The 16,363-nt window shown below is 40.0% G+C and overlaps 1 protein-coding gene across 4 annotated transcripts in view; it reads right to left on the bottom strand.

Annotated features, from left to right (window-relative positions):
• Positions 1 to 16,363, bottom strand: part of Myo5a (myosin VA) — a 152,932-nt gene that overhangs the window by 23,690 nt on the left and 112,879 nt on the right. Inside the window, exons 28-33 of one of the 4 annotated variants that reach the window (XM_076937882.1) lie at positions 15,268 to 15,495; positions 12,369 to 12,469; positions 9,867 to 9,947; positions 8,258 to 8,456; positions 6,115 to 6,189; positions 4,577 to 4,670 (exon numbers count right to left, since the gene is read on the bottom strand). In XM_076937882.1, coding sequence (XP_076793997.1) covers positions 4,577 to 4,670; positions 6,115 to 6,189; positions 8,258 to 8,456; positions 9,867 to 9,947; positions 12,369 to 12,469; positions 15,268 to 15,495 — 778 coding nt within the window. The remainder of the gene's footprint in view (positions 1 to 4,576; positions 4,671 to 6,114; positions 6,190 to 8,257; positions 8,457 to 9,866; positions 9,948 to 12,368; positions 12,470 to 15,267; positions 15,496 to 16,363) is intronic. The other 3 variants (XM_034509251.2, XM_076937881.1, XM_034509253.2) reach the window with 3 other exon arrangements.

Raw genomic sequence — 16,363 nt, 5'->3', positions numbered from 1 at the left:
AAAGACTGATCTAGAGCAGAGAAATCAGAAGGCCGAGGTTCTGGATCTACTATCTATCAGGCAGGGTGTTGAAAGCCAAGGTTCTAGACTTACTATATGACAGGCGGGGTGTTGAAGGCTCAGGTTCTAGACCTATTAAGTAACAGGCAAGGTGTTGAAGGCTTGGGTTCTAGACCTATTATTTAACAGGCAGGGTATTGAAGGCTGAGGTTCACTTTTGGGTGGGGCACACATCTAGCTGGTCTATTCTATGAAGACACCATATCTGGAGCCATTCTAGAGGAATTACTGCACTCAGAGCAGTGGGTAAGAACCCTCCCGCACAACCCTATGCCCCAGAACTGCAACTGGGAGCCTGGGGCACCCAGGACCCATCACCTACCCAAACCCCGCCCCTCTGGAATACCACTCCCCTTCCACCCCTTGGTTGGTCCTTTTGGCTGGGGCAGACACCTAACTGGTGTGCTCCCATGAAGACACCTTATCCTGAACTGTCCCAGAGGAACCACTGCACTCAGAGCAGCAGGATTTCAGGATCGGAGAGGAAGCCTGAGTCCCAGGAACTCTTCCACCCAAGAGCTCAGGATCACAGGATCACAGAGACATCTGGACTCTGAGGAGTTCTGACACAAGCAAGATAACTGGAAAGGCAAGCTCCAGTCAGAGACCGTGAGTGCAGGTAGCACTAGAGTTAACCAGATGGCAAAAGGCAAGCCCAAGAACATAAGCAACAGAATCCAAAGTTACCTGGCATCATCAAAACCCAGTTCTCCCACCATAGCAAGCCCTGAACATCCCATCACACCGAAAAAGCAGGATTCAGAATTAAAATCACTTCTCTTGATGATGATAGAGGACTTTAAGAAGGACATAAATAACTCCCTTAAAGAAATACAGGAGAACACAGGTAAACAGGTAGAAGGCCTTAAAGAGGAAACGTAAAAATCCCTTAAAGAATTACAAGAGAATGCAACCAAACAGGTGAAGGAATTAAACAAAACCATCTAGGATCTAAAAATGGAAGTAGAAACAATAAAGAAATCTCAAAGGGAGACTATCCTGGAGATAGAAAACCTAGGAAAGAGATCAGGAGTCACAGATGCAAGCATCACCAACAGAATACAAGAGACAGAAGACAGAATCTCATGTGCAGAAGATACCATGGAAAACATTGACACAACAGTCAAAGAAAATGCAAAATGTAAAAAGCTCCAAACCCAAAATACCTAGGAAATCCAGGACACAATGAGAAGACCAAACCTAAGGGTAATAGGTATAGATGAGAGTGAAGATTCCCAACTTTTTTTTCTTTTTTTTTTAAGATTTATTTATTTTTTTATGTATATGAGTACACTGTAGCTGTCTTCAGACACACCAGAAGAGGGCATTACATGTGGTTGCTGGGAATCGAACTCAGGACCTTTGGAGAGCAGTCAGTGCTCTTAACCACTGAGCCATCTCACCAGACCGAAGATTCCCAACTTAAAAGGCCAGTAAATATCTTCAACAAAATTATAGAGGAAAACTTCCCTAACCAAAAGAGATGCTCATGAACATACAAGAAGCCTACAGAACTCCAAATAGACTAGACCAGAAAAGAAATTCCTCCTGTCACATAAAAATCAAAACACCAAATGCACAAAACAAAGAAAGACTATTAAATGTAGTAAGGGAAAAAGGCCAAGTAATGTATAAAGGCAGACCTATCAGAATTACACAAGACTTCTCGCCAGAGACTATAAAAGCCAGAAGATCCTGGAGTGATATCAAACAGACCATAAGAGAACACAAATGCCAACCCAGACTATTATACCCAGAAAAACTCTCAATCACTACAGACAGAGAAACCAAGATACTCCATGACAAAACCAAGTTTACATAATATCTTCTCATAAATCCAGCCCTACAAAGGATAATAGCAGGAAAGCTCCAACACAAGGAGGGAAACTACAACCTAGAGAAAGCAAGAAAGTAATTTTCCAACAAACCCAAAAGAAGATAGCTATACAAACATAATTCCACCCTTAATAACAAAATAACAGGAAGCAACAGGCAGCTTGTTGAAGGCTCAGGTTCTAGACCTAGTATGTAACAGGCAGGGTGTTGAAAGCTGAGGTTCTAGACTTACTCTATGACAGGCAGCTTGTTGAAGGCTCGGGTTCTAGACCTATTATGTAACAGGCAGGGTGTTGAAGGCTCAGGATCTAGACCTATTATATAACAGGCAGGGTGCTGACCAAATAACATAGTTTGGGGGGGGGGTTGTTTTTGGTTTTGATTTTGGTATCAAAAAAGTTACTGGCTTCTAGGATACTTTCAGGTCTGACTTTTTTTTCTTTTAAAATGAAAATCAAGACATAACACCCACTCCTGGATTAAAATATAGCACCACGCAGACCAGATTTTGAAACACTATCTACTTAGCTGTATAATTTCTACTAAAAAATTATACATTTGGCATTTTTTTATTTTAAAAAGTTTGTTTTTTAAAAAGTGTCCTTAATTAAATATAGCCCACAGGAGAGGCAAGAATCTTGCTATTTCAATTTAAGGCGAAAGGGTTTGAATGTTTTTAACAGTTAAAAAACATAAATACGGGGGCCCGAGCACTCAGCAGATCCCGGGTGGCAGCTCTGCACCTAATCTCACAGAACCCAGAGAAAGCGGGGCTCCAAGGAGCTCTAACACGGGCAGTACCTTAGGTAAGGAGACAGCAACACCTAGCCTAAACAGGGAGTAACTGGGACCACTAGGACCCATGAATTCACTCCTGGCCCAGAGCACAGGTTCCTTCCAGTCTGTGCTTGAGCACTGAACAGATCTTGTGCCTCAGGTCTAACCCCAGTAGTAACACCCACCCCACACAGTTCTGACACGATCAAGATAATAGGAAAGACAGGCTCCAGACAGTGAGTGCAGGTAGCACTAAAAAGATCCAGGTGGCAAAAGGTAAGCACAAGAACATAAGCATCAGCAACCCAGAGTCCTTGGCATCATCAGAATCTAGTTCTCCCACACTAGAAAGTCCTGAATTCTCCCTATCACCAGGAAAGCAACATTCATATTTAAAATCACTTCTCTTGATGATGATAGAGGACTTTAAGAAGGACATAAATAACTCCCTTAAAGAAATACAGGAGAACACAGATAAACAGGTAGAAGGCCTTAAAAAGGAAACATAAAAATCCCTTAAAGAATTACAAGAGAACACAACCAAACAGGTGAAGGAATTAAAACCATCTAGGATCTAAAAATGGAAGTAGAAACAATAAAGAAATCTCAAAGGGAGACTATCCTGGAGATAGAAAACCTAGGAAAGAGATCAGGAGTCATAGACACAAGCATCAGCAACAGAATACAAGAGATAGAAGAGAGAATCTCATGTGAAGAAGATACCATGGTGATTTCCATGCTCAAAAAACATAGAAACCAGTAATTCAAATAGAAAAACTGCTAAAATGTAAGAGTGAAAACCCATAGAAAGTATGAACCAAACACGGAAGGCAGAGTCATGAGGTTGGTGGTGTGATCAGGATGCTTCTGAGGATGTGACATGTGCCTTTAGTCCCAAAGAATGAGTAGGGCTTGACCAGGACTGCCAGTCAGACAGAAGAACAGTGTTGTGATGGAGTGGTGGGGCCTTTCTATCCTATGTGCTACATAAGCATCGTAAGGATGACAACTAGAGAATCTGATAGATGGCCAGGATGACTTATCATTTGTGGTTAAAATGGCACGTGCTTGCAAAGATTTAAAGGGAATTTTATCTTTGCAAATTGCCTTGAGCAATGATAAGGTTGTTGGACTTAGGTGCTTTGGTTTCACTCACAGCTAGATCTCAAGCACCTGCAAGTGTGCCTAGCACCTAGGACACTGAATGAACAGACTCACCCATGAAACAAGATCAGTATGCTTCTGCTGGATTGTTTTTTGCAAGGAGCTCATCTTTTTTATATAGAAATGATTAATTTTTAAAAATCATGTTTCTTTATAATTATAACTCCTATTTCCTGATTAACTTTTCTTTTATTAGATCATGAGTTCTAGAGGACACTCTACCACATTCCTTCTCTATCTCTGGTGGTAGCGTTAGATGGTGTGTGGTGTGTGGCATTTACATTGCTGGTCTAGATGTATCACCACATTAACTCATCCAGTTCTCACAGACCGTGATTGAGAGACACCATTATTATTCCCAGTGACACTGTGGGAAAACTGAGGCATAAAGGGTTCAGCAACATGCAAATATTCTGAGCCTAGTAGGTAGGAGAGAGACAGGACTGGAATCAAGAAGCTGGCTCTAGCATCCTTGCTCTTAAGCACATGCTGTACTGTCATGGGCAGACTCTGGCATATGTTAGGTGTCGCTGAGCGAATTTTCTTCCTTTGTAACTTACTATTACATTACTATGAAAATTATCCCCATACATAGAAGAAGAAATTTCTATTCTGCACAGGTTAAGATTGTCAAAAGTAATTTTGGTTATTTTCTCCAAAAACTCACCTGTAAATGTCTACCAGGTCATGAGCAATGGAAATAAAATTTGACAAATGCTGTTAAAAAATGTTTAAGTACCTTCTAGTTCACCGATTTTTTTGGCAAAGACTTTCAGTTGTTTCTTCAGTTTCCGGACAGTTTTATCCTGCTTTTCAAGTTGTTCCATCAGATCCTAGGATCAAATGAGAATTATGTCAGAAAGATCAGAACAGCCTCAGCATGGGCACAAAGGGTGCACAGACGCAATCACAGCAACGACATTGTTAGTTTCACACAAAAGCTGCAGAAGAGCGCTCTGGTGGAGCCTCCACCTGGCTCAAACTGGCAGACTAAGGAGGTGCAGCTACAGTGAAGGCAAGGCTGAAACACACTGCAGTGAGCTCCTTTACAGCGTGATGGAAGTCTCCCAGCAGACTCCTGTGGGAAACAACTCAGATGCACTGTCACTTGTGAAGGGGGTCTGGGCAAAGATGAGTTTTGATGAGTGCATAACAATTCTGTGGGAGAGCTGAGGATGGCTGCACTTAGGAAGACTGTCCCTCCATGATAAAGCACAGCTACACTTTACCAGTTCTAAACTTAGCCTTCATGCTTAAGAAACATGAAGAAATAGGGGAAATTAAAAGTAAGGTGAGCCAGGTGTTCTGGCATACACCTCTAATTCCAGCACTCAGAAGGCAGTAGTGGGTGGATCTCTGTGAGTTCAAGGTCAGCCAGGGTTACATATTGAGACTGCCTTAAAAAAACCAAGCCAAACAAAACCAAATGAAACAACAAAAAAAGTAAGAAAAAAGGATAAAGAACTTTCTGCTACATAGCATAAAGGTACATGACTATAACACAAGTACCTGGAAGTCTGAGAGAGAATTTAAGGCCAGCCTGGGTTATGTAGTGAAAGCTTGTCTCAGGGGTGGGGTTCTGCTGACATAAGACCCAAATGCCAGATAATATAAAATACCAAAAATTTTGTGCAATATATATTTAAAAAGATGAATGTTGAGTGCCTAATGCAAAAAGTAAAAAAAGGGAGAAAGAAAACCTGTATTTTAAAATGAAAGGTAAGACACCTGTGACTATTGGCTTTATTTAGTAAAGAATTCTCTCAAAGGACAGGCAGTTAGACATTCAGTAAGGAAGAGGGAGGTGGGCATGACCAGACTAAGGAAGCTTAGAAGGGACCTTATAAGGGACAGAATGAATCTGTGGAGCTGGCTGGTGGGCGCCATTACGGTGTAGAGCAGAACAGCATTTGAGAACACTGGTTCATTCTCTAGCTTGCTCAGGAGTAGGCTCAGACACCTGACCAGTGATTCTGAGGAAATAGCTGCTCACATTTCCAGTGCTGGGTTATGCTTCTTGGATTTTACTCTATCTTTTGAAATAAATTGCTTCCATCACACTGTAAGCCTTGGGTTAACAACAAACCAAACACAGTGGACACAGGACACCAAAAGAGAAGACACACTGGCTAAAGGTAGCTGTGGGGGTCAGGGGAAAGAGACTTTGTGAATAGTTTTGAAGAGACTTCCTGGGCAGTGACAGGCAACAGTGTGCTCTTCAGTTAGAGAAGGCTAGAAGTAGCAGAAGACAACGGAAAAGCACTGTGTTTTACATACAATCATCCTTTTGTAAAGGGAAATCCGAGAGGACTGATACTTCTTAGGGTCATCTGCATATAAATCCTCAAAATACTGAAAAAACAGGTACAATGGATATTTGTTTCTTGTGTCTCTGAGTAAATGCTACCTCTCAGCAAAATTAACTTAAAAACACTTTATAACACGTGTAATGAATCTATATCTACTCACAATTTCCAGTTTGTCACCTGCCATCACCATGTATAGATGAATCTCTCTTTTGAATGAACAATGGAGACAGGTGATGGCCAGGATGTTGTCATTACAGCAGGGAGCCATAGTGACCAGAGAAGGCTGACATTTCAGTTCCCAGCCCTTTATACCTCCCTCATGTGTGACTCTCCAAGCTGCTGCACTGCTCAGCAACCATCAGAGCAGCAAGGGCTAGGAGGGCAATGACATAAAAAGGCAGGGGTGCTGCTACCATCCCAGTCCTGTTTGGAACTGGTGGAGCTGGTGAGAGGCAGCATGGGGGAACCTGTGAAGCCTGTGTGCTACAGGAGTAAAAAAGCCATTCCTATGTGCGTTGATATGTGTTCAGTGTGTGTGAGCACGTGCATGTGTGTGTATGTGAGGCAGAACTTCAGAAGCACTAAGCCCAGATGTATGATTACCTTAACATTCTGCTCAAGTGCATCCTATAAAATGCATGATTAAAACTGAGAAACTCTAAGTACCCTGAGAAGGCATATCCTTCCATGCACTTGACTTTGCTAATATTCTTTGAATTAGCAGTCAGTGTAATTAATGGCACAAGCAGATGATTTGCAAAGGACAGCCTAAAAAAAAAGCTAATTTGAGTCTTCTATTTACAGTGTAAGGTTTGTTCATGTTTGAGTTAGATACAAAATATTAATAGTACAGACAGGCTATAAGGGCGATACTTGATTAACTTAGTGAACAAACTGAGAATCTGACACCCAGAAACAAACCCATTTCACACACTGCCTAGCATTTTAAGGCAATCATTGAGAAGCAAAGAATCTGTACACTGATCAGTCAGTATTATTCCACATATTTATCAATCCTTAATCATCAGAAGCATTGTTAGTTATATCATCAGCAAAGAGAAAAGACATAACTTTTGAAGACCATTTTGACTCAGAAGACACCCCCATCAAATAGTAGGGTGCAGTCGTTCTGAAAGCACACACACTATCCTTGCTCTTCCCCACACTCCTACCATGGAGTTTCACACATGCATCAGACTGGAAAGAAAACGCTTTGTCGACTCTAGGTAAAATATGGGTGAACATATGGTTGTAGAGAATTATCTGTGTTCTCAATTATCACTAACAGAATTAGACTTTCAGAGAAATTCAGACAATTTTTACTGTAGATCTTAAAAGGTATTATTTTTTCATCTGTCACTAGAGAACAGATTTTATACAAAAATGCATAATTATAATCTTTTACTGATTTTTATGGAGTAAGTATATCTGTAAAATTTACAGATTTAAAAATTGCAAATATGTGATCAAAGTTATAATGTGGAGAAAAAAATATTGTAGAAAATATTTTATTCTGGTAAAAAGTGAAATGAATAAGAAAAAAGCAAGTCTTAGAGTCTGTGTCAGCATTCAGAATCTGGTAAGGGGAACAGCAAAACCAACTTCCTCATACTGTACAGGCTCTGCTTAAAGAACAGAATGTGCTAAGCTCAATTCTAGTCCCACTACCCTGTTTTAGAAGCTCTATCCAGTGACAACACGTAGCTCCTGCTTGGTTCAACCAAGAATCTTCCCTGGCTTGTAACCAGACAGGCTGCATGGCATCCTCCTTGGATGCTTGGGATGAAAGAAAAACAATCTGTAGCTATGTCTTTCTGACATTCAAAGCCTAGCAGGTAGTCAGGTAACTTTCTTCCCGACATTCCAGGCCAGACTAGACACTCCACGTGAGGTCTGAGGGGCTCAACTGCTCAACAGAGTGCTATGAGAAACAGCCTGGGTACGAGTTTATTACTTGATTCATCTTTACCAACACATTCATATTTTCCTTTCTGTCTCTATCAGGGACAGCAGAATGTCTTTCCCAAAAAGGAAAAAAAAAAAAAAAAACTGTGTTAGTCATTTAAAAAAAAAAAACATACAGCAGACCTGGGCACTGCCCCTCTTCTTACCAGGTTTTCATTGGTCAGCCGGGTGATCTCATGCTGCAGGCTGGCCTCAATGCGGGCCTCCGGGGGCAGCTGTAGGTTCTGGGCCAGCAGCTGCTGTTGCCGGTTGTTTTCTTCCTTTAGGCTCTGGATCTCCCCACGGAGGGCCTCAGCCTCATTCTCATGGCTCCTCTTCTGTGACTGTAGCTGGGATTCTAGGAGCCTGTGGAGAGGCCACACAGGTTTGTAGAGTAGATGAGTTCACACTAATGGGCGTGAAGCTACATGCTCCTTTGCCAGAATAGGACAGATACTCTATACCATCTGTGCATCCTTACTCTAATAATGTCATGAAACTCAGATGCCAGAAATGGAAACTAATTTATCCATATTTGTACCTTTTTTAATTGAATGAAAAGACAGTATCATTGCTAACAAACAAATGCATAGCTGCATTATGAAGTGCAAGATTACATACTCTCAGTCTAATAAAACAGACCTTTAAAGACATCGTCATTGATTTCATGCAAAGGCACAATCTGAATAATGTTTAATGTTGTCCACTTATCTAAGGACAAAAAGGCTGGTGCACTACTTGGAAACCCATAGATTTATCCAAATCCAGTTTAGTAGTTCTGTAATTTGTGAATGTGTGTGTGTGTGTGTGTGTGTGTGTGTGTGTGTGTGTGTGAATGTGTATGTCATCTCTCTCCCCATGAAATTACATATCAGTAATGGAATCCTAACAAGATATAAAGTTATAGTTAAGAACTAACATGAAGAAATAGACATTTAGTCCCAATGTTGTTTGTCATTAACTGCTGAGTAAAACTGATGCCATTGTGAGTGAGCAAACTATGAATAGTGGACTAGAATATTTTAGCTATTATGAAGTTTCAAGATGGAGTCAACCAACAACTATAGTTAATGCCAATGGTTATGGTTAGAACAAAGCAGAATAAGCAGAAGATGATTTAACGCTGTAAAAATTTTAAATTTGTAATCACCAAAATAAACATTTTTATGGAAGTTTTAAGATATAGATAATTACTAGGGCTGATAACTATGTTAAAGAGACAGCTAATTCTATACATTTTAGTTTTTTCCTGGAAGTAAACTGCTGAGCTCAGATGGGTATCCTGATTTCTTTGCTTTGAATCTCACAGTAACCACAGAGAATGCTGAAACAGGCACTTGCCACTGCTCTTACGCAGCCTGACAATAACGAGAAAGTGGCCATATCTACTGTAGGGACATGCTTCTCAGATTGACATTATAAATAAACTACTGTCCAGGTAACAAGGATCAGTGTCCATGTTCCAATAACTTGTGCTTCAGCTGCAAGACCGTCTTCCTCAAGCCCTAGAGAGATTCACAATCTTTAGACAGTCACTGCTAACAGCACTGTGGATTATGTCAACTATATTCTCCTATAATCAACTTTAGCCTTCATAGTATCTGTTAGTAGAGAAAAATTTAAAGAAGTTACTTGGCTGCAGATTCTAAGTTTTATTGAGACTAATTGTCTCAGGAGGACAATAAAAGCATAAGACACATAGTAGTCAAAGTTGTGAGTTCATGTTAGTGAGAAAAGCAGGTTAATAACATTCCATTTTGAGGTGACATATATAACCTGTTGGCTTGTTTTAACCCTTCATAAACCAGCCAGAGCTCTCCATCCTCATTCAACTCCTGGTAATCCATAGTAGATGATCTTCCATGTAAAGAAATACAATGCAAAACACAAAAGGACACAGGATGGAAATGAGATGATGGTGGTCAGGAAAAGCACATGACACTTCATTATTTTACTAAGTGAAAAGGACCATTCTTTGTAATTACAAACAACTTTGCAACATTACCACAAAATTACTCTGATTAATTAAAAAAAAAGGGGGGGTGGGGGAGAGTAAGTGGTTGCATCATAGCCAAAAGACCTTACATATTAGGCATTACACTGAGGCTAACCATAACACATGTATGATATGAAAACTCAAGATGCCATATCTTTATGTGGCAATTTTCATAATCTATTTCAAAATGTAATTTTCAGTTTTCTGGATAGAATTTATGTCAGCATGATAAAATCTGATTCCCCAAGTAAACTGCTATAAAAATTATTATGCAAATAACATAAGAATATATCTGAAGTCCTCAGCTTTTGACGTGGGTTAAATTTTTTGGATAAAATTTAAGATCTGGAGAAATTGCCTTTGTATTAGAGACAGATCTGTTACCTATTATTAAAATAGTGTAGTTTATAGACAACATAAAGTTGTTAGAATTTTCCTACCTAGGATGTTAACAATACATTTTGAGAGTTTGATAAATGTCAGATGCCATTCTTCATCCTTTCACTACCTCATCTGTTCTCCCCATCACCAAGGTCAATTTAATAGCTGCTAAGAAAGTATTGGAGTCCAGCGCCATGGGATTTCAGTGTCCAGCACCATGGGATTTCAGAGTCCAGGTTCTTAATCTTGATATACTTTTTTTTTTTTTTTGCTATGTTTATATAACATGAATTTGAGAAGATTCTGTTTTTTTGTTGTTGTTTTGTTTTTTTGAGACAGGGTTTCTCTGTGTAACCCTGGCTGTCCTGGAACTCACTCTGTAGACCAGGCTGGCCTCGAACTCAGAAATCCGCCTGCCTCTGCCTCCCAAGTGCTGGGATTAAAGGCGTGAGCCACCACTGCCTGGCGAGAAGATTCTATTTTTCAATCTACCATCTCTTTCTAAAGAGTTATCTATTTTTGAGGTTTTATTTTAATTACTATAATGCAACGACTTTATAGATCTATTATATATACCTCAACTGCCTGGTGGGATTTCTCTCCCTGGACACCTTCTCATCTCCCACAAGTCAGATGGTGTAAATTCACTCACCATTTACTCTGGTCTCATGCTTATGAAATGGTATCAACATATCCGACTGCATACCCACAACAGATGCGCCAAGCTTTCCTAGAACCCACTCGTACACAACAGATCACAGGTTTATTGACCTCACCGCATACATACCTTTCCAAATGCCCCACCAAACTCAAGTCATTATGATCAGTCACTGGATTATGGCAAAGACTCTTAACTGGTTTTGTGGTTTCAATTTTACTCCACTACAATTTGTTCTCAAATAGAACAGGAAGGGCCAGCTTTCTAAATCTGTTATTACATCATTCTTCTATGTAAAACACTTAAATTCTTTCTAATAGCTTTAGACTAAAATTCAAATATTTTCAGTCATTTCTTTAAGGAGCCTGTCACCTCTGTGAGAAGAGACTGTATTATCTGTCTTCCCACTATGTGGCATAGTGTCTGGCATGGGGTAGGCACATTTCAGACCTGTGGTGAATAAGTAGCTAAGTGGATGGATGGACAGCATTCCCTTTCTATAATAAGATACTCTTAAATATAAAAGTTTACAATTAATTCATAAATTAAATTTACACTTAACCAAATACCTATATAAGCATTTTATACCTTTGCCTGTAACTAAAGAACAATCTAATGTTTCATAAGGCATATATATTTAATTTGTGGTATTTATGAACTGTTTTTCTCTGTGGTCACCACTGGCTATGCTCTCTCAAAAGGTCAGTGTGTAATTTTTTTCTGCTTAGGATACAATGGCATGTAAGTTTCTGTTCAGAAATGAAGTAAGACTAAGAATTGCATATATGAGCCTCCATCTTCTCAGCCTCGAAGTTGTGGCACCCTTCTAGAGTTGTAGGGTCCCCACTGCTGGGATTCCAAGCACATGCATTTTCATTTCTGCTCATGCTACATTTCAATTACTGAGCACTGTAGCTGCCTCTACGAATCTTCAAACAGCCATCTCGAAGCCCTACTATGAAAGGATATACTCAGTGTATCCCAACCTGAGCAATGGCTTTTCTTTTCTAGGCAGCTTAAGGCCAAGGCTCTTGCAATAAACCTATCTTCCCACAATGTGAGTAACATTTCCCCTGACACCAATCATCAGTAATCACCTGATATTATTAATGATATTTTAAATCAGTTTACACTAGAAACCATGAAGATTGGCTGATGTCTATTAAAGCAGTGGATCAATCCAGCGAGCTTGAAGACTCAGGTTAACACAGTTAAACCAAGATGCATGGAAGAATCAGCTTACCTGTTTGTTTCTTTCAAACCAATATATGCTTGTGCTATTTCACCTTTGTCTTTCATTTTCTGTACATCTTCCAAAAGTATTGTGGAATCTGTCATTGTATTCTGAAGGGAGGAAATGATACATTTCCACATGAAGGCTCAACTCAGTAGCTCTGGGTCACATCTAACACACACACACACACACACACACACACACACACACATATATATATATATATATATATATATTTTTTTTTTTTACTTCAGTGCTTAGTGGGTAGCACATGCCACCCAGCCTGATGACCTGAGTTAATCTCTAGAGTCTATACGGTGGAATCTAGTTTCACAAGTTATCATCTGAAATCACATGTTTGTCTACACACACACAGACACACACATTAAACAACTAACTTATTGCCTCTAAAAATAGCAAATTTAGCACTCCAAAAAGGTTCATTCTTTGTCCAAAAAACATGTCTTGTTTTTCAGTCAATGTTTGTTCTAAGCTGGGTGTGGTGCTCATGCCCAGGCTGGCCTCAGATTTCTATGCACCCAAGGATAACTGGGAATCGGTCTTCTTGCCTCATCTTCCTCGGTGCTAGGACCTCAGGTATGTCCCACTGAACTTGCTTAGTTTATGGGGTGCTGTAGATTGAACCTGGGGCTTTGTGTATGCTAGGCAAGCATTTTACCAGCTGAACTACATCTCTGTCCCCAAATAAACATTTCTTTAACTGTATTTTATATAGAGTATATATTTAGTGATTTATATTTTCTCTTTCTCTGAAAGGGGAGAAAACTATTTCATAAAGGGCCATTCTCATTTTTTAAGGCCTATAAATATAACTCAGGAGGACTCGTCTTTATATCAAATAATACTATAATTGAGTATCTTAGTACTTTTCTGGAGTGTTTTTGGACTTCTAGCAAATTAGGTTACTTGATCTGTTCAGCTAGTCTGAAGGCAGGAAAAGATGGGCATCTCCTTTTGCTGATGTCCTAGGGAATGAGCAACTGGTTCTTTCCTCATTCTTGCCTGTCTTGGCTAGGATGTTGCATTTTGGAGATGGGTTAGAGTTGTACTACAGCCCTGAGAAGTTTCTGACTCACTGTTCCATGTGTTTCCCATATTCAGTAACTTGAATTCTGAAAGGGTTGCACCACATGAAGCATCCCATTATTGCCAAGAGTTGTAAACAAGATGAGTAGAGAAATTCAAGCCTGCAAATCAACTAAAGCACTTAAGAGGGGCTTGATTCTCAATCAAGAGGACCTGAGATCAAATCTCAGCACCTGTGTAACAAGCCAGACATTCCACATATGCCTGGAACCCATGTTTTGAGTGGATGGAGTCAAGACATTACTAGGGTTTATTGGCTTCTAGCCTAGTAGAGGAAATGCAAGCCTCAGGTTAGGAAGGATCACTCCCTAAAGAAATAGATGGAGAATAAAGGAGGACACACAAGGCTTTCCTCCAACATTCATTGCTACTTACTCACATAAACACAACAAATAAATAAATAAATAAACCTAAAAAAACAAAATAAAATAAAGCAGACTTGGTCACAAAGCATCAACTATACATACTGAACAGACCTCTAAGCCATTCTTAGGATTAAACAGAAGTACTTAATAAATATTAAAAACATGTATAATTACCTTGTCATCCTGAAAAATCACATGTTGGCAAGCATAAAAATGCAGAAAACAACACATGTTTAGCTTCATGAATAGATTATTTTACTGAATCCAGATAAGAGTTCATTAAGCTATGGCTTTTTTTTTTTTTTTAAACTAACTCTAAATGAATTAACTTCACAGAACTGTCATACAGTAGACATTAATATATGTGGATGAGATAGGAACTCCTATTTCTAATGCTTAAGTTCTTTCCTGAGTTGTTTTGTTTTAAAATGTTGCTTGTTATAAAATGTTGGGCGTGTGAGAGAATGACCCTCCTGTTGATGTGTCGGTGTGAGGTTCACCCTGTCTGAGAGTTCATGTAGTGGCCACTGGAAGGGCATTTGTCCAGAGAAAGTTTCCAAGAGTCCTCTGGAAGTAGAGCAGACAAACCAGAGCTGTTTGGACTACCTCACAGTCTAGCTCACTGTATGCTGTTCACCATTGCCTTGAAAATATGAAACCAAGAAACTCAGAATTACAAACAGGCACAGGGAATTGGGAAGGTCTCAATATACTGCACATTCTTCCAGCACAGACAAGGTGTGTCAGGTAGAGGCTGGGAGCTGGGCAAGCAGAGACTGTGGTGAGATAGGGACAGCCCATTATCACAGAACAGTTGTCACATGGGCTGTGTGAGCTTAATAAGTGGGCAAGTATGGTACCAAACTATGTGCTCTACTAGCGAGAACACATAGTATTTATGCCCGTTGCTTCTCTTTTTATTTTCTAATAATTTTCACAAAAGTTTCCTATGAGAATATCAATTGCACTTCACAAATATATATAATTATTTGCAAATTTAAAAAGAAAAGGAGAGACTATCAGTTTGCTGAGAGAGGAAAGATTTTTGATTTAGTCTTTGTCCAGGAAGCATACAGAGCTTTCTTTCTAAGCCCAGCCTACTCAAGCCTCAGAACCAAATGAGACTGTACCAGGCAAGGTGACAGCATAGACTGTTTTCTGTTGACCCCACAAAAATAGCTCTTCCTACCTTCTTCCTATTGACAGGAACTCCCAGGAGTGAACAGAAATCATCTTGTATTTCCCATGAACTGATTTCATTTCTAATACATTTTTTAAAAGTATCCTTTGCTTGTGGGAGATGAAATTTTGACACTTAGGAACCTGATGGCTTTTGCAGCTGCTCTTAAGTGTTTGTTTGCTTACAAACCAGAGGAAAAGCTTAAGAAATGGAGGCCAGTCACCATGCTTCATCCTCAACATGTGCACATGCTTACCTTGGGTTGGATAGCTTCCTTCTGGCTCACCAACTGAGACCTCAAGATGAGGACTTCCTCCTTTCGGACATCAAGCTCCTCGCTCACGGAGGTCAGCTGTTCCATGAGGACACGGTAAGCAGGTGCACCTGGTGCAGTCACTTCTGGGGCACTTTTTTCACTGAGCGCTTTGCGTAACTCATTCAGCTCATTTTTCAGTTTTTTGTTTTCTGACTCCAGTTCTTGACGCTGGATGAAAAGATGAAAAAGTTTACTGTCGTCATCCTCATCTCAACATTAGAAAACTCAGTCTCTCCTAATTGATGGGAGAAGTCTAGAAAGGACGTTAACCTCCACTCTTATGATTGGTCTCCCAGACTAAGTATGACATCAATGTGAGTGGAACAATGTAAAAGACAGTTTGCATCTCCAACCCCAATTCCAGGGGCAAATTTACTCTGATCTACTCGAGGAATAGTCCCAGATGCAGAAATGGCTGAGTGCCAGTCCCGAGAAGCCCAGGTTTTGTTTGCAAGTATGTATGTAAGGGTGTGCAGCTGGTCAGGGTATTTCCAAGGACTAGTCGGCTGAGTGGACCCCTGAAGTCTTCAGCAGTGCTCTCTTTCAATCCTCCACTTACTGGTAGTCAATTTTGCTTTGCTCATTTAAGAGACAGAAAACAAAAAATGCCTTTACTTTGATGCCAAAGATCTGACACAATGTGTCCCAGACTTAAACATGTATTACAGTCATTTGGAGTTCCTGTTAAAACACATAATTCTGAGACCCAACTACAGGATTCTCACTTGATGTCTAGTGGTGTTAGGCCTAAAAATTTTGAACTTCCAACAAGGGACTAGGTGATACCAATTTTGCTAATATAGGACCAGCTTTGAGAACCACTCACCTAATACTGTGTGAATCTGGGCTTAACTCATTTCATTTATCTATGTTTATGTGAGGCAGGGGATGTTTTAGAGAGTAGACTGCTACCCTACGTCTTTAGTCTGCCCCTCACCCTCAGTTAGGTTTTTATAGCGCCCGATGGGAGCAACTGCACCAAGCAGCAGGTAAGAGTTCATAAGCTTTACTACTGTGGCTTGAATGGCTGCTACCT

The sequence above is a fragment of the Arvicanthis niloticus genome, chromosome 7 (assembly GCF_011762505.2).
Source record: "Arvicanthis niloticus isolate mArvNil1 chromosome 7, mArvNil1.pat.X, whole genome shotgun sequence".
Lineage (NCBI taxonomy): Eukaryota > Metazoa > Chordata > Mammalia > Rodentia > Muridae > Arvicanthis > Arvicanthis niloticus.
Note: the sequence above shows the minus strand (reverse complement) of the source record. Positions and strands in the feature narration are given on the sequence as shown.